Source organism: Coturnix japonica, chromosome 5 (assembly GCF_054131305.1).
Source record: "Coturnix japonica strain WE chromosome 5, WE-NBRP24, whole genome shotgun sequence".
In the NCBI taxonomy this organism is placed as follows: Eukaryota; Metazoa; Chordata; class Aves; order Galliformes; family Phasianidae; genus Coturnix; species Coturnix japonica.
In genome coordinates, this window is record NC_140667.1 from 50,269,870 (window position 1) to 50,295,557 (window position 25,688).

The window sequence follows — 25,688 nt, forward strand, 5'->3', positions numbered from 1 at the left end:
AAAGTACCAGGCCACTTATTGTGTTTAAATGAGACGCCAAACATGAGGCTGTAGAAAGCATTCTGTATATTCTCCCTTGTAAGAAAGGAGCTTCTTCATATTATTATAGAATCACTTGAACGTCTTATGTTGGAGGGGACCTTAAAGATCATCCAGCTCCAACCCTCTGCCATAGCAGGACTGCCAACCCCCAGCTCAGGCTGCCCAGGGCCTCAGTCATGGCTTTGGGCACCTCCAGGGCAGCAGCTTTGGGCAGCAGTGACAGGGCCTCACCGCCCTCTGAGTATATTTCTTACCTAACATCTAAGATAAGTCTCCCCACTTTTAATTTAAAACCCCTCTCCCCCTTGTCCTATCGCTATAAGACTGTGTAATAAGTCAGTCCCTCTCCTGTGTGTAAGCTTTCAGGTACAGGTAGGCCTCAGTGAGGTCTCCTCAGAGCTTCCTCTTTCCCAAGCTAATTTGTCTGGGGTTGTGATATTCCCTGAGAAGTCAACGAAAAAACATGGCTGGAGCAAATGCTAAGCCAAAGCATCCCTTAAGGCCAGGACTGAGCCCTGCAGCCCCAGGCACTGTGCACCATATCCTGCTGGGGGGAACATTACCAGCGAAAGGACACAGGTGAGACCATGTAGAGAACTTGGTGATGAAACTTAAAATTTAATCAAACCTGAAATCTCTACCAAGGGCTTTTGTCTGGTTTTCTACTACATATTCATATGCTTCCATTCAGAACAACCTCGTTTCATCACAGTGGATTCAGCTGCGCTTTGCAGTCCTGCTCCACTTCTTCCAAGGCAAATTCTTTAGGAGATTAACCTGACACATTTATTCCCCTGATGATATATCCCGTCCTCTCTAATATCGTTACCAATTTCAAGTACACGGCAATAAACGGGCATAAAACTTTTAAAAAGTAGTGACTTGAAAGCTTTTTTGTTCCCACATTTTCTTGGAACAACACATTTCACTTTGCAAGCAAGATTCAGCTCAAGCAAATACAACATAAATTATTTAGCTTCCAACCAAAAGCTCACAGACTCTGTTTTTAGTGGACTTGAAGCTCAAAGTGGAGTTTAGGTTTTAAGTAGCTCCAAGTGGCGATTGCTCTTCTCTAGGAGTTCAACACATTCGTCTTCTGTGACACCTGTTTCATATGCACAGAAGACATTAGTGAAGATAAAATGTGCAACTGGTCATTGAAATTAAAGTTGCAATCTCTATTACGGTAATATCCACTGTGCCACATCACTGTAACACTCAATGAAATAGCTTTTGCTTCTGAAGCAGCAACCGCAATAACCACCAGAACCAAAAAACAACCCCTAACTCAATGTACTGAGAAATGCAGTGAAATATATTCACGCAAAACAAACTTTCCTAAAACTGCTTACAGTGTTTTTACTATTTTTACACCATCTTGACAGATACATTAAGTGCAACCCCAGTATATTTAGGGAAAATGTTTCTATAAAACTCATGTCCTTTTCTATTACTCAGGAAGTGGCACAGTGTTCAGTTTTTCACACAGAGGATGGTGACGCACTGGAACAGGCTGTGAAAGGATGTTGTGGATGCCCCATCCCTGCGGGCATTCAAGGCCAGGCTGGATGTGACTCTGGGCAGCCTGGGCTGGTGGTTGGTGACCCTGCACACAGCAGGAGGCTGGAACTGGATGATCGTTGCTGTCCTTTTCAACCCAGGCCATTCTATGATTCTATTTGTGGTAAAGAAAACTACTCAAAAATCCAGTTTGCTTTTGAAAATACTGGTGAACTGGGAATTTTGAAGAAATCGCGTTGAGGTGAACTTGGCTCCAAGTAACTATTAAGTTAATGCTGATTACAATTGCTTTGATGTGAGTGAAAGACCATCCCACAGAAGCATGCTCCATGAGGATGGTCAGCATTCCAATGCTTCACAAATTCCTTGCAGGCCAACAACTTCTTATAAGACTTAAGTGACTAACACTGCTCACTAACTGCTAACAAAGATGCTGCACCACGTCTGGCTGTGGCATCTTCTCTAAATGAAGATCTGAAGTCCTCTTCCCAGAAATACAAGTGCAGCATATTTTACAGCAAGAGGCAATGTGAAAAATGGAGGTAAACCTGCTGCTTCCAAGGTGCTACATAGTGCATAGGAAGATGGTTTCTGAGACATGTAACAAAGTCAGCTGTGTTTATAGGACCTCTGCTTGAACACGGAAAGCAATCAAATCTACTCTCCTAATCTAATACCTTTACAGGAGTAGTGCTTTAATCACCAAGAAGCAGTATACCTTTCCTAGTCCTAATTGGGATCAGGACTAAATCAGCTGCTCTTTCAATCCTGACTACATCTCCCGCAAACTAAAGGACTGCAGCAAAGCACAGTTATGCAAGGTGCTGCTGCAGTCACATAGAGCTTGCTAAATATTTCAGACATACAAAGCTGAATGGGCTGGACTGTAAATCACTACAAACCAAAACAGTTAACAAGAACTCCACAAATGCCTCCTGGATAACGCTACGTTATGTGCTTCATTCATTTTCTAATGAGCAATGTTCCTGGTTTTTATTATTATTAATTGCATATAAATTGCCATTATTTTTGTATCACTGGGAAAGTATTTAGCCGTTCACCTCTCAGAGGAACAATGCTGAACAAAGGAAATGAATGCATGGCATATTAGAACAATGAGAAACACAGAAATTTATGCATGCCATTTTAAAGACTACCAGCCAAAAAAATAAATAAATAAAATCAAAAGTATGTCATAAATCTTTTAACAGTAAGAAATAAAAAACAAATGGTTTGCCAAGTCCTTGATATTATTTAATCAGGAATGCTGCCTACTTCTGGAGTGCAAAATCTTAACCACGTATCTGCATGTATCACCAACCTTCTCTCAAGTGCTCTGCTGCAAAATTCATTGTATCTAAGATCTGCTAATCATCATCAGGAAACTGCTATGCATCTTAAGGACGTACTTTAGGCACTCAAGTGGAAAAATAAACACATTTTATTAGCTGCTTTTGGAAAATACTGATTTGTGTATTTATTTAGAGACCTTTTCAAGTTGCACCACTGTTAAATTAAATATTTATGGCATGATTTTCCAAAGAGTTTAACACCTGTTAAGGGTTTAACTTGCTGGCTTCAACAGGAGCTCCAAGTGCCCAGTACTGCTGAAAAGCAGACCTCAAAGGGACATGAATGGATGTGCTGAAGCATCTCGGGTGCTCATATTACTGCTAAGTCCTGAAAAGCAATGGGTCCCTCACAAGCCCATACTGTCCATCACAGCATTCCATTCTTGCTAACTGTATCTGAGCCGTGCTTCACTAAAAATTGCAGAAATATGACTCACTACGCCTGTTAAATACAAAAGAAACCCATAAGCCAATGCTGTGAGATAATCCTGAATCCATCTTCACTTTCCTTCTATTAGAAAATATGTGTGTTTAGGTCATTAAACATGACCTGAAGTAGCAACTTACATAGGAAACTAAAATCCTCACTGAATGAATTGGAAAGCTGTTGATGTTAGAGAGATGAGGAGCTGAATGAGGATGAAGCCATTTTGATAAAACACAGAATAAAGAAGGAAGAGCAGAAAAACAAAAGACATTTGTTACATTGCAAAAATCTGTATCCCAGTGACAGTGAGGGTAGACACAATTCTGACTGAGAAGTTAAAAGCACTGGCCAAAGCCAATGTAATTGCCCAAGTGCAAACCAGGTCATAGTAATAGGTTTGTGTATGGCCATGTCCATACCAGCCCACCCGGCTTTACCTCCACAGGTATGCTACATCCTCACTCCTTTTGCCAATAGATGAATTCTCACACCTTCTGGTTGCCTTTTTCTCCCCAGAGCTGCTTCGTTTAGGAAGAGAAAATATCATATCTGAAGCACCTCCAGCTGCAGCTCCTTCCTCATTCTCACTTCTGACAGCCCTGAGCCCCCTCCCATGAGCTCTGCCCACTCCAGTGCTGCTGCAAGCAGTGCCATCACCAACCCCAGCTCTCCTCTGCTCCCTCCATCCACCCCCTGCCCTTCACTCTCCAAACAACAGTATGAAGACACCATCTAGCATTTCTATATTAAGTGTCTGGATTTCCTGGTGGTGTATGGCCTTGGAAGCAAAAAACATCTTTTAGGCAGTAAATTAATATCTAGCAACTAAATAAGAAACTACTATAGAGAGAGATCATCCAAATGATCATCCGACATGATTTCATGAACTGCTAATAAAACAGTTGAATATTGCAGATAGGACACATCCATCTCCTTCTACACATTACAGCACACCACAAATCTGCCCAGCAAGTCTGAATATTTTGCACATTAAAATAGTAGCTTTCATCACACTATAAAACATTTGCAAATGCAGACCAGAAAACCGACAAGCATATTTACTGTAAAGCTTTATATTTGTGTCACCAATTAACAACAAAAGTTTGGAACAAAACTAAAATAAAAGCTAATCAAAACAGCTTAGCTGTCATAACAGATGGGAACTGTATTTTTCAAATGAAGCAAAAAGCCAAAGCTTTCGAGCATTTAGTGTCATGTCAGCAGATACAGACAACCCAGAAAGGGAGGACACCAAATGTCAGGGATATATGAAGAAAAGCTGTTCGTGGCCCAAAGATTGATGTTTATGAATTTCCATTGATTTTTTTTCTTCCCTCCTCCAGAATGATTAACTCACACCAAAACAGACCTTTGATACGAGAACTATAAATAAGTTTCCACTGTGACACTGCAGGCAAAATAAATAAAAACAAGAGCCCAGCATTATTTTAGCCTCAGACAAATGTTTCAGTACCTACATTGTCTGGCTCAGAAAGATACATAGACAGTCTCACAGACAGAGATAGAAATGAACAATTGCGGTACCTTTTTCCCACACTGTTTACAGGGCTGGCTATATTCCTACTGGCAATAGATTTTCTTCTTGACAGCTTCTTGGTGTTGGTGCTGTCATCAGTGCTGTCATCCTCTTTCTTTGGTGTGTTACTTCCTTTGCTGTTCAGGTCCCTTAGCACATTATAATTAATTTTACTTGAGATTTTCTTCTGTTCTAACATCTTTTCAATTGCCTCTCCTGCTGTGCTGGCTTGAATTGGCTCCCGCTTCTTTGCAGCTTTCTTTGGCTTAATTAAAATATAAAATTAGTGATGTAGAGACAAACAAAATGGTTGTGTAGCAGAAGGGTGACCTGTAGCTCAGCAGTCCCTGCACAGGTGTTGGCGACTCGGGGACAGGATGGGCGATGGGGCAGAGCCAGGTCAGCACTCTCTGGCCTGGGGGAGGACTAAGGCTAAGGGACTTCTTTTTCTACAAGAATTCAGTGTAGGCTTTCCCATTTTTGCCAAATGCCCACGCAGTTTATTACAAATTCTTGACTGCACATTTGTACCGCTGCCAGAAAAGCAACGTGGGCCATTTCTCACATGTGAAAAAAAAAAATGGAGAGAGCTCCCGTTACAGGAACAGGGACCTTGATAACATCACCCAGCATGCAAATAAATTCCTCTGTTAAAACTACCTTCCAAGTGAGAGTCAAGCTGGGGCACTTCCCTAGGCACTGACAGCAGCATTTTGTATGAAGCCTGAAAGCTTCACATCCAACTCTTCCTCAGAATGGAAAGAAGTGGAGAAAATTAGCAATTATCAGCAGCTTTCGAAGCAATAATGGTGTTGGGGAAGAAGCAGGATGCTGCAGCAACATCACCTGCCCACAGAGAGAGACAACCTCCCTCGGCCAAGCACTGCAAGCCCAGTGCTAACACTATGTGGCAGTTTGATGCTGCACAGACCCAGACAAAGAGAAATGACACCAGGGAACACTTCTGTCTGGGACCAATGCCTAGCTAGGAACACACAAAAAAAGTCTTCTGTTTCTCATTCAACCTTTTCCTTTTCAAAGGAAGTTTTTAACACCGAGCTCCGCAGGAGATTTATTTTTTAATGTATAATAGCCCCTCTGTTTACCTACATGGGTCAAGTGCTACCTTGAAATTGGAAAGCACTATATTAATCAAGTTCTACTTGAGCTGTCAGAAACAATACAGCTCGAGAAAAACTCCTGTGTTGTCAGAACAAAAAGGTGGGTTGTTTGGGCTGCTTCTCAGTGCCAGAGAGTTATAGACTTCTGAAAATTGCTGGTAGAATTCCACGGCCCTGGAAGGGCGGCATGAATGAGGGACTCTGAAGCATAAAACAGTGTTTCATTGTCTGGTTTTGTTTTTGCTATTGAAATACCTAGGGGAAGTGGGAAACTCTGTCTTTCACATTAGGCAGAAAAGAAAGATACAAGATACACACATTAAAAACGAACATGGATTTTAGTTGCATGTGGAAGATTTGACTTGTCACTCGCTCAATTACAAAAAACACTAATGCTGTAAATTGTGAATATACGGCCAATTAGGTTGCTTTAAGCTGCTAAACATGGAGACAGGACGTGCCATTTGTTAACATATCCATTGCCTTCTTCATGAAAGGTAGGACTAAATACTTCTTTAAGTGGCTATAACAAAGACCTCTTCAGCTGTTCATAAAGAAATCATTATAGTAAGAGCAGAGGAAGCTGCTTAAGGTAGGGCAAGTACAAACAAATTCCCCATGCACGCGTTAAAAAAGTCAGGCATGTCCTAAGAACTGTATTTAAATAAGTAAGCAATTAGGACTGCAATCCTATATGCAAGAACTAGCTCTGTTTTTGCATGCACTGATTTTTTTCCTAATGGTAGCTCAGAATAGACATTTGGGCAAGAAAGTGTTTAACTTTCAGTTTAACAGTTTAACTTAACTGAGAGAAGTTACAGCATTCTATTCATGTAATGCATAGAAATATGCTGGGTTTGGCTTGTTTAGTGGTGACCCATCCCTTTACCCCCCCAACCCAAAACAGCCTACACAGGGTGATCAACAGATATAATGAATTTCCAAGACATTTTCAAACAGACACAATTAGCACACAGTTTGATACCTTGTGTTCCTTATAAATCCCAAGTTCTTTCTCTTTTGCTATTCTTGCTTCCTTTTCTGTAAGATGACAAAAGGGTAACCAGCATGAAGATTACACAGACTGCATATTTCAGCAACCCTGGCCAAAAGAAGAATTCCAGTCCTATCCACTTACCTTTTTGTTCCTTCAAATAATCTGCATTTTCTTTCATCCACAGCTCTGCTTTTATCTGAGCTTCTGTTTCGTTAAGTATATACTAAAAGACAAAACAAGTTCATCTGCTTTCAGAAATCGACTTAAAAATCATAGCGCAAAACTGAACTGATAAACCACTAACAAGGTCAATTCTTAATTTGTTTAATTAAAAACAATATACATATATATAAGAAAACATGACCGAGATGCAACAATCAGAGCATTTCTAGCAAATCCTAAAGCTGGAAAAACAACAACCTGCTTTCAAAACACAGCACCGGGTTACCAAACTGTGGTGGGGTGGTTGACAACCATCCAGGACTCATTGTATGCCATCGTAATACTTGATACATGATTAATTTAGAATGATCTTGTTTTTTATGGTCTTTTGCAGATGATGTAAGAGAGTATCATGACAACATGGTTGTCTGCAAGTAATTCTGAGAGGTGATGGTGGTCTGTAATTCAAAACAGCATGGGAACCCACAACCAAAACCAAAACAGAAACATGTGTCTTCTAGGTAGGTTTCTGGGAAGGTTTAAGCATGGTTACCAAAATTATTAGTTCAATGGGTCGTGTGAATGAAAGCAGTTGGAGGTTCAGTCCTTTAGATTTCATAGAGCTGGGTGCAGTGCACACATCTGAACGTCCTGCAGTTAATCCTGCTTAATCACAGCAACATCATTAGTAAGTGCGGAGCTGTAAAGCACCTAGAATTATTCAAATAAATCACAGAAATAAGCAGATAGGTGGGCAGGTAGGCAGTAAGCAGGCAGGCAGGTTGCTAGATAGATCTCCTGTCAATTTCCCACACAAATATAAGCCCAGCATTTAGCACAACTGTCTGCAAAGCAAAGGTTCTGTATGGCATGTGCTGTCTGGCAATGAAGAACTTCTGCAGAATGGAGAAGACAAACGGGATCATCCCTGATAAAGAAGACAATTCACTTGTAAGCAACGGACCCAAAACTTGTAAAACAACGTTTAAGTGCTAGAAAAACAAACTGACTTTTCTCCGTCTTACAGGTTTTAGTAGTTCAGATTTTCTCTGAAGTAAAATGTAGACAGAAGAATTTTATGAGAAAAGTAACTCCAGGCAAATGAAACTGATGTAGGGAGGGGTCCTTCCTTGGAGGGCAAATGGGGCGAGCAAGCAGCTGCACAGGTACTGGTTTATCAGGCCAGTATTTCACTATTTCATCTGTTTCTATTAAAGGTGGGTCATAATAGTAAAACTCTTCCTCAGAGCTCAGTTATTCATCTTTCTTATGCTTTTAGTGAGTTCATAATCTTGGGCTTACAGTATTATAGTCTACTGCCATGGAAATGAACATGAGGTCATAAAAGCAGAGTTATGACCTCACTACGGGCTACAAAGTAGAGAAAAGGTGCTTTTTTCTTTCCCCATTTTTGTTTTAAAAGACTGACCTGCTCTATCGAAGCCCTTCAGAATCAGCTCTGGGAGCTTTCACATTACCAGCCTCCCTGCTCCCCATTCTACTCCACTTCCACCATGCTCTTCCTCACAGCTGCCCTCAGGCCAAGCATTTGCCTACTCCTCCATTCCTCACCAAGAATATTCATCAGATCAAGCCCGATTCTCAGCAATCTCTATGAAACCCTTCTGCTTTCGGTGACTCCGTCCTCCAAAAGGAGCTTTTAGTATCAGTGTTATCCATTCAAATTGCACTTTTCATTTCCAACTCACATGGTGGCTGTAGAGGACACGAGGCCCTGATGGGAGGACTGTGTGTTCATACACTGATCTGCTGTGTGCCCTTTAACAGGCCATTTCCACAGCTGTCTTTTATACTCAGCCTGTTATGGAAAGGGTACCTTGTGCTGCCACACAAATAATAATAAACCCAGAAGATGCGATGGGAATCTTTTTAAGCACACAGAAGCTGTACATGCTGCTTCTACAGCCTGGTTTCCATGACAGCCTCATAAGATGAATATATTGTAATTAAATAATGATTTTACAGTTCCACCAAACTTTTAAAAGTTCTCCTAAGAATAAAAGGTATTCTAAAATGTAACCATGCCAGCACAGTAAGAAAGCAGCAGCAGCAGTCCCGTACATACATAAAATCAGCACTAAATTCACCAGCTTGCATGTACATTAGCTTTGACCCCAGATAGCTGAAATCAGTCGAACCTCTCTATAGATCAGAGGCAAGCACTGTCAGAGTGAAGAGGTAGAGATGGAGAGAATACACCACATAAGAACCATTTTTTCTTTCTCAGATATCCAAACGCAGAGAGACTCGGGATAAAAGCGTATCTTACCCTATCTATTTCACTGTCGTCAATTCCACTGAGATCTAATTCACCATCTCCTGTATTTCCACCTACATAAAAGAACACATTTAATTAGCTAGACGTTTTCTTCAAAATCAATTGCAATTGAAGTCCTATGGTAAAGTAACACTTCTTCGCCTTTCCTTCTGCATTCATCAGTGAGGTTTAAGAAACTGTTGTGTACTTGTGATGTGAGGGGATCCACACCAACATGCACCACACTGAACTGATTTATAATGCAGGTGCCAGCGCGGTTCTCTTTAGGACCAAAAATCTACCACACGTTTCCTTTTTTCCTTTCTTTTTTAATTTACAGCCACATGTTTTCACCATGAACCCAGAGAGCCATTTCAGATGACACCATTTTTCATTCACCATAACATGGATTACTTCACTAGGGCCCATATCCTGGTGATTCATCTGTAAATTACGGCTTAGAAAATACTTCTCTGTTTACAAGGAAGCAGCACAAAGCAGTGAATGATACATCACACCGACAGTCATACCGTAGGTCTACTCTTAATTCTGATCTACAGTCATTCGAACCACATAACTCATATCAGTTCTGTAAAAATATGCATTTTTTTTTCTTTTAAAAAATGGGAATTATTAGAACGTTTCCAAACCTTAAAATAACTTGAAATCTATGGGAGGGTCTAAACAAATGTGCAGCAATAATGACTTTCTGTAATTAAAACATTGTTGTCATTTTATGGTTGTATATTTACTAAGACTTATCCCGAAAACAAGAGTTTTTAAGATTCATTCTATTCATTAAACGTCATAAACTAAGAACTGAGATCTAATTTGGGACCAGCACAACTTATAGCAGCAAAATTGATTTTCCACATCATATTAATGTACAGTAGTAATATACCATTATTGTAGTCAAGGTAGAGAAGAAAATACATTATTCAACACAGACTTATTCTGGGGAATGAAGAAGATTCCTTGGTCATCTCCATTACATTTAATCAAGAACGGACAACAGACAACCCAAGCTGCAGGAAAAATAAATAAATGAAGTTTCTAATCAGAGTCCCAGGGTGTGAAAGTTTTGCTTTATGACTGTGATAACTATTAACTATGTAATTGTTCAGCACCTACGCTTAACTCCTGCTCTTATCTCTACATTGTGCAGTAAGAGCACACCTTGCCCAGGGGTCTCCGGCTCCTCGTGCAAGCACTCACTACCAAACACACAGGGATGGGACCCAAGGATGCATGGCTGGATCTTCCCTGAAAGAGTGGGGATGCAGTGGCACAGTTGCCCAGGGAGTGGTGGGATCATGGTCCATGGAGATGCACTGAGAGACATGGGCAGTGGGTATGGCGGGGATGGGTTGGATTTGGACTAGATGACCTTAGTGGTCTTTTCCAGCCTTAATGGTTCTTTGATTCTATGAAACCATGCCTTCATTTGAGGCTGGAAATGAAAATCAAGGTGAGAAAATACATCCAAGTGGTTTGGTGCCTCTTTAAAATACCTTTAATATAACTGACTGGATTTTTTTAGCAAGCCGAAATCATGCAAAGCACAAAGAAGAATGGTTGTGCATTGCATCCCCAACGGGAGGCCGGGGCATCCTGCCGAGCACCACTGCCAGTCCCTCCTGCTGGAACCGATATGTGAATTTCCAGTGAGTGAAATGCTTAAATAATCACCGAGGCAAGGAGTGAACTCTGTAGTCTACTGTCTGAGACGCCTTCCCAGGAGACTGCACACCTGGCTCCGAGAAAGGTTTCATTACTTACACAAAATAAAATAACTCCAGAGCAGAAAGCAGGAGTGTGCCCGGGGCTGAGTAATACATCTTGGGTTGGAAGAGCCTGTGCAGAACCGGGTCTCAAACTGAGTCTCCTATGCTCTGGGTAGGTGCTGCAGGCACTAAGATGTAGGACAGAAGGGTGAGGTTTTCCTTCTCCTTGTCTCACCAGCCCCTTTTATCTTCAAGATTTTCAGTAAAAAAATAAATTAAAATTTTGACTGCTTACACATTAGGGCAAAAATTAAACAGGAACCAAACAGAAAGATCCCTCACTGCTAAGTTCTGAACATCATCACAGGCTCAGAAACCAGAATCTGCAGCGCTGTCTGAGAACTGCTCTGGAACTCAAGTCACAGCTCAACTTGACTTAAAATTCTCTGCGTCCCCAAATTATTTGCTGCTAAAACTGTCACAGTGTTTTAGGAACAATAATGATTTCTCACCAGAATCAACTGGTGCTGCTTTTATTTGTCATTAAACACCTTGCTTCCCCTATATTTTGCTATATTTTTGGATCAGAGGCTTAAAATTTAATATGGCACAGTACAGTAGATGTCTGTTTCCTTATACAGCCCTACTATGCCAGACTGAAAATGATGTAATTTCAGGCACCATGAACAATTTCACATGTCATTTTAAATATAACTTGTTAGTGAATTAGGTGCCAGTTCTTCTCATTGGATCAATTAGCACCAGGGACAGAAAACTCATTCTCCAACTGGTAAATTGCAGAGAAAAATCCAGAAGCAAGTTGTATATAATAAGCATTTCTCAGACCCTGTAACAGCAGTCGAGGGAGTAATTGTAGGATATCCAGTCTGCCTGCAAGTAGCCCTTTCTTCTGCCTATGTGATAGGCATTCATCAACTGCAAGGAGTATTTCAGATGAGAAGGAGCCTTCAAACCTCTAGTTTAACACTTTCACTAGGAAAAAAAAAAGTGTTTTCTTACACAACGCTGATTCAAAGAATAACACATCCACTTTGATCTGAGAATTTCCATGGCAGTCATGAGCATGCCCTACCAGCCATCATCATTCATCTGCTCGCTCCAGGGCACTGAAAGTATAGCCCTTCACTTTCATTATACCAGAAAGATCTTCCCAGCTGCTAAACTTTTCCAAACAATCTCCAAATGATCATTTTCCCTTTTAATAAAAGGGTTGAAATGAAATTTTCAACGAAATGAAAACACAGATGTGGCCAACATCTGGTCCAACCTCTTAAAAGCTTATTTAAAAGCAATAGGGCCATGTGACACGGCTCTTAGCGGGGATTTCTTCTGTTAAAGAAAAACAACCGCTCTGCTGCAGGGCACGGGCAAAAAAATAACTTCTGTGTTCAACAAAACAAAGCAAAACCCCAAAATGCCACATTGAAATGAAACTACTGTTGGGCAGAGGGGACAGCGAGCCAGAAGCGGGGCGGCCGGGTCCTTCCTCACTGCATTTCTCATTGCAGGCAGAGGAAGAGGAGCTCCCAGAGCTTTCAGTCAAGGTCCCGGTCAGCCACATCCATGTAACTTACTGTTGCCAGTCAGCCAGCCGTCCCCCTGTGTATTTCAAAGTAAAAAAACAAAAAAGCCCTTTCTTTGCAGCCTCTTAACATCTTTGCCAGCGGACTCTAAGAGACACGAGAGCTACAAACAGACATTCGGGATTAGGTTTGTAAACCTGCAGGATTATTTACTGTTCTTGTCATTACTAAATGCATACTAAGCCCTCTTTTAGCACTGTCTCCCCCTCTCTCTACCTCTGTGTATCCAGTTAAATATATACATAGCACGCTACTACGGGGATTTATTAGAGAAGAATAATTCCTGCTGATATACTTTAAAAACCCGCATTTTTGACGACAGACATTTGAAGAATGTGTTTTTCAGTTCCTCGCACAGGAGGCAGAGCTATTTATTGCGCTGCCCAGATAAGAGGATTTCCTTACAGACAGCAATGAAGGCTGAATGCTTCCCAGGAAATCCTCTGAAGCTCATGTAATAGCAGGAGCTCGGCCCTCCTGTCCCACACTGCACACACATCCCTTGCCACGCCATTGCACAGCAATGCCAAAGCTGAGACTGCAACAGAGAGCCCCAATGCAAAGCATGCCGCAAATGAAAACCGGAATATAAGGACATAGTAAAATTAATTGCTCTTGATGGCAAAATACGTGTCACAAAAAAAATGTATGGCTTGTCTTTTCATGGTTAGGTAAAAACGAGGGCTTTCTTTTATTGTACCTGAGGCCACCTTGAAAATTACAGCCTACTCCTTCACAGTGCCAATTCCACGTCGCAATTTCGGTCTAAAGGACTACAGAGCACACGAGGCCACGCATACAGTATAAAGATAAATGAAGTCTGTCACATTATTATTTCCTTCTGCCAAGGCAAGGTTAAGGGGTCCTCTCCAGCCGAAGCCAAGTTTCCAGCCTGCCTGCTTCTGAAGAGAAAGCAAACACGGCACGTCGGGAGCAGCCAGGGCCCTTCTTCCCAGCAGAGACGGGTGGACGCGACACAGGCTGGCGCCAGGATGCCCAGCAGCACAGGGATGGGGCTGGCACAGTCAGAGCCTGGCATGGGGATGGGAGGAGTAAAGACAAAGACCAACATGGGGTAGATGAAAGGCAAAGAGAGAAAGGGCCTGAGCTAATAAAAGCAAAGAAATGCCATGTATCTGCTACACACTGTGCTATTGTAAGTATGAGGTAACAGCGTGCAACAGCAACGTGCAAGCCTTATTACTGTTCGCAAGGTAAGCCCTCCAAAAAATGGGAATGTACAGGCTGGTAGTTCTGCCACTGCTCTAAAGTGGGATCTCATCACTGAGCAAGCAGGAATACAACCTGGGATCAGCCTGGCTGGTTTGCAGTCACTGCATCAGGCTCATCTGCCTCTCTGTGTGCAGAAGGTTTTCACAGAATCATTAACTGGAGAAGGTCTCTAAGATCACCCAGTCCAACCACAACCACTCCCATCACAACCAGTGACCACGTCCTTCAGTGCCACATCTCCAATGCTCTTGAATGCCTCCAATGACACTGACTGCATCACTCCCTGGGCAGCTGTGACATTGCATCACCACTCCTTCCACTAAGAAAAACCTACTTTTCAGCAGTATCTCCATGCTGAGAAAAGAATCACTGTTGTTTCAACTCACAGTGGATGGAGGTTCTAACTGATCCGCTCCCATTTTATACCCATTTAAAGGTTATAGCAGTGGTCTAACAGGCATGGAAAGTTGTTAATTTAAACACTTCTTCATCAGAAAAACAGTGAATCCACTCGATGCAGCTCTTTGTTCTTTTTTAAGATCACAGCCGTGCTGTCAGGACCAAGAGCTCAGATGACGGCAGCTCTCAACAACACGCCAAGAGAGATTTCTTGCTGATGAAGCCAACCGTCATCACTGACCACCCTGACAAATACTCACTCAGAGGCACATTAATTACTTATCACAACTGGTATTTTTCAGCTCCAAAGCTCCCATGTAAAGTCACAAGGCTTCTCCAGCTTGTGATTTCTGCCTCTAACAACGCCAGCACTGACCACGGTGTGAATGTGGAGGATGCAATGCACACACTTACACCTCAGCTTTAGGCCACACATTCACCTCTACAGTCTAAAAGCCTTTTGAAATGAAGACTATAAAGCCAGAAGCTCTCCCCACTTCTTGCTTTTTTCCATCCGATTTGGGAAAGTCACCAACTCCCTACTACCATTTCTTCCATTGCCTTTTATGCTGTTCTTGGCATCTTTTCTCTCCTCTCCCTTCCCCCCTTTCTTCTTTTTGGTGCCTTCTGGCCTGTATTTTCTGCATTTTTTTTTAAATCTCTGCAGGGGTATCCAACAGTAACAGTTTATATAAAGGAAAAGGCCTGAGAGAAGAAATGACCAGCATCTCAATCAGCTCCTCTCTTCACACCCGTAAGCGCAAAGTGCTGCTGTATCTCCTGCAGCAGCCTGACTGCCCGGAGAGCAGCCAGCAAAGGGAAACAGGCTGAGATCAGAGCCCCTGGTTCACTTTTTCTGTGCTGCCAGACCACTGTGTAAAACAGCAAGAGCACTTTACACAGGAGCCAGCCATAAAGGGAACAGCTGGTTTTGTGTTTAAGTGCTGAGCACCATTTCTGCAACTGCAGCAAGGTGGTAAGCAGCCAGGTCTTGCTGCAGGCGCTAAGCGCTCCGCTGTGCATCCCTGCAAGCCCACCTGGGCCCTTACCCAACCAACACTCAGCCACCGAGCAGTGGGCATGTGCTGTTCTATTGAGAACTAAATCTGCTCCTGCCTCCACACCCCAATTGAAACGAGAGTTTAAAAGCAAACCCTAGAATTCTCCTTGGTTTATTCTTATCTGTAGATTTTTAATTATGAACCAAACTACGTTCTGCTGATCATAAATATGCGCAGTTTTCAAGCCAGAAGAAATCAAGAGGGTCTGAACAGTATTTGAGAGGCTCCTTTTGATGTACTGGAACGTAAAAGCAAAGCTAACTTATATTCCTGTATATAAGAGTAAATTCAAGGTAGGCTCAGAGGAGAGCCCAATAATTTGGAGCGAATTTCCTTTAGCACAAGTGGATGTTCTTGTACTGATGTTCAGAGCAGGTCTGTGGCACATCAGATGACAAGCTAGTGCCAGTCATCAGAAGCCACCCAGACCACAGAAATGCTTCAGCAGGCAACTATTAGCATTAAGACGACAGCATGATATAGCGTGTTAGATTATATATCTGACTCTTCATTCAGAGAAAAAATAAAATCAATTTGTATTCTGGCCATTTACCACTTTATCCGGGTGAGCTGAATGGTGAGAAGCTGTTAACCAAAAGAAAATTATCAGGTAAGAAATTTCTCATTTTGTTACCCAGCTTCTTCCTTCCTTCATTGCTAATGAGAAATCACAAGCAGGGAATTACAGAGATGGGGAAAGAGAAGGTGAAAGTTTATTATTATTATTATTATTTATTATTATCACAGTAGAAGAACAGGCAAGAGTGGAAGCTTCTCTACAAGAAGTAAAAGCTTTTAAAATGAAGCCAGTGGGGGGGAAGCACGCTCAACTTGAGCCCTGCCTTAGGAACCAAGGCATTACCGCATCCATTGTGGCGGCCCTACAAAGCACAGAGGGATGGAACTCTGCAGCATAAAGAACGGTGGCTGCAGCTGGTAATGGAGCAGCGCAGGTTCACGTGGTCACCTCACCCAACAACCCACATGTGCTTCACCAGGCTCCCCAGCATGGTGTGCTCTGGTTCTCTCTGCCTCTCTGTACACTTTCTGGGGACTTGAGTGAGCATCTTCCCAGATGTATGGTAGGCAGCAATGGAGAAATGTAACATCATGCCTGCTGGAGCTCTGAGGCCCCAGTGCATTGGCATTTGATTAGACTGAACTGAGCACAGTGTAATTAGCATGTGCACTCCATATGCTTGAAGTACATCATTAGAGCATTGGAATGCCCTCCAATACCACAACTTTCCGAAAGAAGAAAGTTTGTGGAGAAGTTCCTAGAGAATAATTTGTCTTATTCTCCAGGAATTGGGGAAAAATGCCCTCCCGTTCACAGAAGGTTTCTGGAGAAATAACCTTTCCCTGACAAAGCCCAGCAGCATGATTCACCTCTGAATAATGAAGCCAGTTTCAAAGTCGGCCTTTCAAGCTAATGGCTATTAGAAAGGCCAGCCATATGCTTGTACAACCTGTCACTCTGATTGATCTCAACATCTGACTGTTGTATATAAAGTTTATACAGTAGCATGACTATATTTCATGTGTCGCTTGAGCTAGGTTACGTATTGCTGATTTTACAGATTTTCAGCAAGCTGCTGGTTTTCTCTGGGGAGTAGGCACAAGAAAGACACAGCTTAAATGTGGATCAGACACAGCATGAAGCAATGAGCTCCGATGATTTTACCGAGTCTCAAAAATCAGGTAGACTGGTAACAGATTTGAAAGAGAGCACTGGAAATGATAAGGTCCCATACCCCATTAAATGTAATTTATTTAAATATATCAGATCTTTACTTAACATGGTATTGCGGAGGCAGGAAGAAAGTCACAAATCATGGCTGTCTTACATATACTAAGAGGATTCATGGCTCTTTCCGTCATGCATCCATTTTATTTTACAACATATGGCATCGTATCAAAGTCGTTCTTCTTTAATTTACTGAATAACGATGCTTTCCCATGAGGCTTAATCTAAGTTCACCATAACATACTGTATTATGGCAACAATTCTCAGAAACATGACTACGTGTCTGCAGCCCATTTGGAGAGAGGGATGTGCATTTCATGTACCAATCCTTTTAAACACATTCAGCATTAAACGCAATATTGATTTCTTTGAAATCGTTAAAGCTTACTTTACAGAATTAGAGAATTGCAGAATGGCTGAGGTTGGAAGAGACCTCTGGACATCTCCTCTGCCCAAGTTGTGTCACCTACAGCACACTGGGATTTCTGGGAGGCAGGTTTTGAATACCCCCAGGGAAGGAGACTCCATAACCTCTCTGGGCAGCCTGTTCCAGTGCTCTGATGCCCTCACAGTAAAGGAGTTTTCCCTCATGTGGGACTTCTTGTGTTCCAGTTAGTGCACGCTGCCTCTCATCCTATTGCTGAGCCTCACTTAGACAAACCTGGACGCATCCTCTCGACAGTCTCTCATAAATGAGATGTGTACATTGATCAGATTCCCTCCCAGCCTTCTCCAAGACAAACAGGCCCAGCTCCCTCTGCTGAATGCAACCCTCTGGCCTTCTTGGCTACAGGGGCAAACTGCCGGCTTATGGCTCACTCGCACACCTGGACCTCAAGTCGTTCTCTTCAGAGCTTTAACTAAAAGCTACCTTCAGAAAATCATATCTGGATAACTTTTGCTCTACCATTTCACTACAAAATGAAACTAAAGCCATAAGATCCTAATTTCAAATTTAGACCTACTTCCTTTAGATAAAAATATAAAAATACATCCTTCAGATAAGACTAGGATGGACTGTTCTCTACATTAGCTTTAACTAGGCAAACTCTTTCCAAGGAGGTTTAAGCATCATTAACCATGCGGTGAAATAAGCCCAGGAAATGGGTTTCCCTCAGAGAGATGAGGGAAGAACAAGCAAACTGCATGGACACAAGCTCTGTCTCCTGCAAGGATAAGATTTTGAATCCTACTGACTAGATAAAGCAGAGAACACTAAAGACCAAACAAAAAAATCTCCCATGCAATTTCCTTCACATCATAAAAATAAACATAAAAATCCTCAAATGCTGAAATAAAGCCTAACAGGGAAACATCACCATCAACGACTGCCAACTGAAATGAATGATCTGCACTGAAAGCATTTGCTGATGTAGCAAGAAGCTGCCACAAAGACTTTCAATGCAGTGGCAGCAAACCAGTCTGCGGATCAACTCCTCACCTCCTGCCCAGGAAAGCCTGAAAACAAGAAGAGCAGGACATGTCAGAGGCTGCGAAGGCAGGATCTGGGCATCTGTATTCACACACGTTTAATTCTCAAGGTGTTCCTCAGGCATTATTTAGGGATGGTTTCATCCCTGCAGTGATACCGCAATCAAGCAGCTTCGCAGGATGGCTGTGCATCTACAGAGCACAAAATATTACAGACTATGTTCCCATTCTGCCCAAAAGAAGAGGATAGATTTGAACAACATCAAGTCATCCAAGACACAGCCTTAATTACACTGTAACACAGGGAAAAAAAAAGAAAGGAAACAAGAAACAATTTGAAGCTTTTGTGCTTCTTTTAGCCATCGTATTTTTCTCTGCTCTGTAGTAAAATTACAAGTAGAAAACTCTGGACACAACAAGGAGAAAGAGGAAGTTTGCCAAGACCGGGGGGAGCCAACAATTAATACAGTAGTATTTCATTCAAAGGAGTAACTGCATGATACCGTAGGGTTCCATTCCAGTGACTGAAAAACTGGTTCAGCAAAGAAAAAAATAAATATTTGTTTATTTATTTCTAAATCACCAGCACTGCAAACTCATTCTGGTATTTGAAAGTCAATGTGAGCTCTCTCTAGTTATGCATCCCTATTACCATAGACATTCCACAATTGGAAATTACTTCTCGTAATGCTTATGCCAGAAAGAAAAGAGCTGTATTGCATCTGCAGAACCAAAAGCAGTAAAACATAATAAACATTTATCTTTGTCATTGGCTCTGCAAAACCGATCTGTTCAGCAAGGAGGTGCCATTTTATAGAGTTGCTTTATAGCTACATAATTATTGATGCACCAGCCAAGCGCTCTCTCAAGGAAAGACTGTTCTTAAAAATGAGCTTGTTAAAAGTTTAGGCGTAAACCTTCGGATAAGAAACAGCCGCTAGATTTCATTTGATATCAACTTTTAGAGGGGAAAGAAAAGTAGGGAGATGATTTAAGAAGAAAAAAAAAAAGTGCCATGTTTGAGGCAGGCATGAAATTGAAACAGACAAGACGCTTTAATGTGACAGAAAGAAAGAATTGGGGACATCTGTACCTGTAAGTAGCAGGAGGAATTATCAATCTAGTGATGTGCCAGCTCTCTGCATTTCAATTGCTTCACAGGCCGTACCATAAAAATTGTTTGCAATGAAAGCAGTATGAAGAATTCCTAGGTTTTATTGCTCCCAGTGATATTCTACCCAGTTTGTGTACATGGTTTGTATCCTTTCAAGTTCAGCACCGCTTCGTATTAGTACCTCTTTAAATTGCTTGCCCACAAATACTGTTCCGTGACCAAAATGCCTCAATATTAAATGTTCTGTTTCAGTCAGAATACCTTCAGAATCAAGTTTTCAAAGGCAAGAAGGTTTCGTGCAAACTTTCTGAAAGTCTACATAAGGCAACAAACTTTAAATTTAAAAGAAGGCTTTCTCAGGAGAGAATTCAATGTACCCTTTTGCATCCCTTCCCCACCTTGTTAAACCAAACTTCCTCATCGCTCGCACGTCTCTTAAGGGCTTCAAGTATGAATCCTATTCCCTGCACTATGAATATAAAACAATCTTGGGTAGCAGAGCATTTGAGAACATTGTTCCCAGTCACTGGAGGGCTTAAAATCCTTCCACGCGGCCTCCAAAACACATTCCATCTTACAGGGGTAACTGAGCATCTGGTGGAAACTAGAACAGCCTCAGCAGGTCTACAAGAGCCCCAGCAACAAAGCTCCCTGCAAGGTGACCATGCACCAACACTGGCCATGTGGGAGAACTGGACAAGCTGGCTTCTGCTTTTGACTTTGGTCTTGGGCTTCGTCTTTGGTCTTGGTGAAGAACTGAATGCTACAGAGCTGCGAGATGCTGCTAAGACATGGAAAGCAGTGCTTGTTTCTATAAAGCACCACTGGTGACACGATGCAATGTTGATAAGGACATTACTGCATCTCAGTACGCTGGTTTCTACAGAAGTCTGTAGAAAAACACACATTTTCTACCTTAAACATAAAACCAGTTAGGAACGTGACTTCCAAAATCAGCTATTTGTTTTGTTCCTATAGAACTGTTAACGATCTGGTCACAGAGAACTGTTCTCCTTCCTTACCATCTGTGAGCACATGGTGGTTTCACCACCATAACTGAATCAAACACAGAATTTAGGTAGTGAATTGCTTGAAAACAGTAAAACCTTTCACCCCCTGTACAGACATTTACTTTTGGCTTATGTCTTCACATCTATCTCAAGAGAAATCGCTTCTTGCACTGAATTTCTTTCCTGGTATTACTTTGGAGTATTATTTACACTCCCCCATTTCATATTCTTTCCCTTAATTCCAGCATCCCTTTGTAAACTGTCTTTCATCACAGAAAACAACTTTTATAATCTTCTGTGTAAACAGACATCTTGATTTGGAAGATGAGCCTTATCTTCAATCTGCTGACTTCAAGTACTTTCTACTACAGCAAAACTTAGCTGTAAAAAAACACATTGAAATTGCCCCCAGAATTCACAAGCAACTCTCTCTACCCACCTGGCTGGTCCACCACAGTCCACACGACCCTCAACAAAACATCACCATTTTTGCTACTAATAACTAAGTCATAGCGGGTCTTATCTGTCAGTTTCTATTGCTTTGCACCGCTGTAATTAATGAACACTGAAGATTCTAAAAGCATTTTTTTCAGCCCTACTGAATGCATTCTGGTGAGCACATAGGAAAAAAGAATCAAACTGAAAAGCTGAGGACTACAGTAGCCTCATGATGACAGGTCACTCTGATTCCAGGTCAAAGCATCATCTATTTTCGGCTGCTTTGATTATAATTGCTGATGGAATAACAAACAAACAGCAATTATCTCATTTTCACACAAGAAAAAAGATCTAATAAACGCACCCACCCTAAAGTAACACTGGAAAACAAATTCAAATGCAAAGAGGAGTAATAAAATTTGGTTTCCAGAATTATTTTTAATTGCCAACACTGACAACATTAATGTTACTCCTCTATTGGATAACAAATCCATTTTAGTCAACGAAAGCTTTTAGCAAACCAAACATATCTAACTGCTATCATACAAGGCCAAGTTTGTGACAGTTTCCACCAACAGTCTGTACTGTCATATCTGAAAATCCCTGATTACAAAGGTCATCTATGCATGTCTGCAGCCCAACCCATAGACACACATGTTTTTCTTGACCACGATGCCAGCCCTGGGATTTCAGACTAACAGATGAAGTACGTAGGGGTGTGATGAAGTTAATCCTTAAGAGGATACGGGAATTAATTTTTCAAACTAAATTCAAACATGTCATAGAAAAGCAAAAAAAAACCCAAACAGCTACAACAAAACCAACCATCAAACCATATAGAAGTGGCACATCCCTGGAAGACTCTGAGCATTTTCAGTTTGCAGGTATTGCCTTTAACAGCTGAGCCTGAATCATAAGAAAATAAAGCACCAAACAGAGGATTACTTCATCTCTCTCAGAGGATACAAGACAAACATGGGACAGACAGGATCCACTGCAGCACTGCACATGGATTTATTGTCCATCATACTAAACTGAAAGTAGCTAAGCCGTGCAAATCTGTCTGTACTGTATTTCCTCCTTCCAAGGGCATGTTTTGTGGCTTCTTGACCTAGGTTAATAAGTCTTTATTCTCAATAACAACTGGGACCACAAAGCCTCCCTGAACTCAGCCCAGCTCTACACTCTGACACTGCAGATGCCATGATGGATTGCTTAAATAACATTCCTCCTCGCAGTCAGCTTTCAATCCTAACTTGATGTTCTCCGCCTATTCTCCGCACATTTCACTTCCCACAGATCTCTAATGAACAACTTCAGTTTTCACTGAGTTTTTTGGTGGAAGATTTTTCTTCTTCTTTTTTTGGCAGCAGGACCGTCCGCTTCGGCTGAAAACAGCGCACCGAACCAAACAGCTGTGAGCATTAATAGGCTCACATTTTGGCAGGTGCGGAAATGGAAATATCATTTAATTCTCATGCTGGTGGGGAGCTAATCAGGTTTTTTAGCCAGGTTTCCTGTGTGTGTGTGTGTCGTCACCCTCCCACCACCTCCCCCAGCTTTTCTTTAATCCACGGCCAACTACAGTGATCTAAGAGCAGGGTAACGGTCCCAGAGATGGCTGCATTTCTGCAGGTCCCCAGAGACAACAGCCCATGGAAAGATGGGTGCAAACATAAATGCCCTTGAAAGCACTTTCCACACTGCGAAGCAGAACCTTTTCAGACATCAGGGAGTGCTGACAAAGAGAAAACCTTTTAAAGAAGCCCCAGCAGAAAGAAAACACAGACCAACACCTGTGCAGGTACCAAAGTCAACTGTGAATACAGCTCTCCCTCAGTATCTGGTGAACAACTGGTTCCATAATTACAGTTATTTATGGGCAAAGGACCGTTCCTAAAGTCCCAGCCAAGTTTCCCCCTTTCTCCCTGCCTGCACCGTGCTGCTGGACAGAAGTGACACACACTTTCCTGCAAGGAGTGTCTGTACTGATAAACCTCTGGAAAATTCCTAACACGTATATCCATGAATGCTTGAAAAAATACATTCACATGATTCAGCTTATGCTGTCACTCACATTTATCTCCCCAGCACCTCTAACAAACGCAGGTTTCTCTCCAGAACTCCCTTCTAGATTTGCTTGAAAACCTTTCAGCTAAACTAAATGATTAGTTCTCATCCCTTCACCTTCCTAGTTACTCACAATACAAATAAGGAATGAATTTACAGCACTCTTAACTTTTAATGAAATGCAAAGATCTCACATGACAAAAAAATGTATATTTTGGAGTAATACATGCACACACAGTACATCACAGTGGGAGTGATATATATAGTCAGGTAAGAAGATCATGTCATCTGTAATTCCCATCAAAGATTTCAGGTACCAAAAGCTGCATTTGAAGCAGCTGGTGGTCTCCTATTACCACGCTGGCTGCAGCAAGCACTTCACATCTCATTAACAGCATAATGAAGGCTCCATCAGTGATACGGCCTATCAAGACTGTCAAACACAAGAATATAGACACTAGATTAGAAAGATGAACTAGCATAAAGGTTTTTATTGCCTAATTCTAAGGATTGGTAAAGAGCTAGTCCTGCCATAGAAAATACTCCCTGGTGATCCAATGGCACTCAAGGATGAAGAGCAGACCCTGAGAGGTGCCAGGGGAGGAAGGTGGCACTGAGGAGGTCACCACACTGCTGCTTTCCACAGGCAGAGCTCAAAACCATTGGAGTGAGAGCACCACTAGAGTCAGAGCCAGAAGAAGCCATCAGGATGGGGACACGCATGCTTACACTGATGACCAAGTTGTACTTTGCATATATAACACAATTAGCACTAAACTCAGCAGCTTTATTCCTCATGTATGTGGTAATTATGACTTAATAGAGCTTCATAATGTTCTCTCTAATTACTGATTATATCTTCTTATATACTTTCATACGTGCATATACACATATATTCTCAAATGGTTGGCACTGATGTGCTCAGAGAATAATCTGAGAAAGAAAGGGAGACCACAGAAGAAGATACAAACACCCAGTGGGAGTCAACACTCCTTCATTTGTTGAAGAGGAACACCAAGAAGCAATGCAGGGAATCTTCCAACACACCACAGGCAACCAGGCTGGGACTCCCTGATGGGAGAGAATCAGCCAGCCTCCCAGTCAAGCACATTGCTGCCAAGAGCCATTCCTTGACCAGTTTCCACCACAACCAGGACAAAGATGGGAGCAGGAGAAGGCAGCTGGAGAACATCATGGTAGATAACCTACTCCTGCCTACTTTAACATCATCTTCATCTTCTACTTTCCACATCCTCCTTGAACAAGAAGTTGGAAAGTGCTGGTATATAGGGATACTGACAACCATCCGATCAATGATTGCTGTCTGCATGGGGTCTTTAACACCACAGAAATCAATGGAAACATCTTTGGACCTCAGCCCGTGCGTCAGATTACGCCTGTGGCAGAAAGGGAGGTATAAACACAAGGAGTAATAAACGAGCAAACTATTAATTATGAACAAGCACTAAACCTTTCTCATGTATTCTTTGTGAAATTAGCCCTGAACGCAGTTAGCTGGATGCCTAACCAAGCACAAGATAGTACATGCACAGCGATTTCTTGCTGCAAGAGCCACTTGCTTTCATGAGGACGTGCAGAAGCCTGCTACCATTGCCTCACATACAGGATTTGAAACCGTCACCCAAAATGATTGCATGTGAATTTTGATTCAAAACAAAAACAAAATGAGGTCTGAAACACTACCACGATTGCAGACGCAAAGTTATATGAAGTTAGTTGCTAACTCACACCCTGTAGTTTGTCTCCATCTTTATTGTTATCAGCCGTTTTTGGCCAAAATTCAGTTCATGACTTTTGGCTGATGTGGCATAAAGAGATGAACTGGGTGCATGCATAAGTGACAGTCAGCAAACATCAGGACAGAAACACCAAGGAGAATGATAAACAGAACCCGTGGTGATTAACTGATGGTCTCCTGAAGGGAATGGTGTTCTGTTTGGAGGAACTTCAGATCCAGAAAGAACACCCACATACATCACAGGGAGGGTGCAGCAACTCTGCTACATGGGGAGACCGACAGACTGACCTCCCAGATTCACCTCTGAAACTGTGATCCCACAATAAAGCTCTTTTATCACAAAGAATAAGCAACAGTTTGCAACGACTCTGAGAGATTTCAGCTCAAATGTCTCTGCAAATTATTACGCTTTGTAGGAGAAAAAAAACTATCAAATGCAGTGTTTATTCTAAGCCTCAGTCTCATTAACCCACTACCTTACATGCCCTCTTTGTAATGCAAATTTGCTAAAATACTATGCTTTCCATAAAACATTCATATAGACAGCCTCAGGTTGCTCTAACACCAATTGTAAGTGAAGCAAAAAAAGACAGATTTTCTCTTAATACCTAAGCTCTGCACCTAACTCTTATCTGCCAGTGCAGTTTGTGAGGAACCTTAT

General features: G+C 41.9%; 1 protein-coding gene across 5 annotated transcripts in view; it reads right to left on the minus strand.

The window, feature by feature from the left end:
• The window catches only part of BRF1 (BRF1 general transcription factor IIIB subunit), a 155,119-nt gene that overhangs the window by 38,061 nt on the left and 91,370 nt on the right, over positions 1-25,688 (minus strand). For 3 of the 5 annotated variants that reach the window (XM_015865581.3, XM_085547802.1, XM_085547799.1), the window contains 4 exons: positions 9,450-9,511; positions 7,139-7,220; positions 6,986-7,041; positions 4,888-5,144 (listed from right to left, as the gene is read on the minus strand). The exons of 1 other annotated variant lie outside the window; for it this stretch is intronic. In XM_015865581.3, the coding sequence (XP_015721067.1) occupies positions 4,888-5,144; positions 6,986-7,041; positions 7,139-7,220; positions 9,450-9,511 (457 nt within the window). The remainder of the gene's footprint in view (positions 1-4,887; positions 5,145-6,985; positions 7,042-7,138; positions 7,221-9,449; positions 9,512-25,688) is intronic. One more of the 5 variants, XR_014946165.1, reaches the window with a different exon arrangement.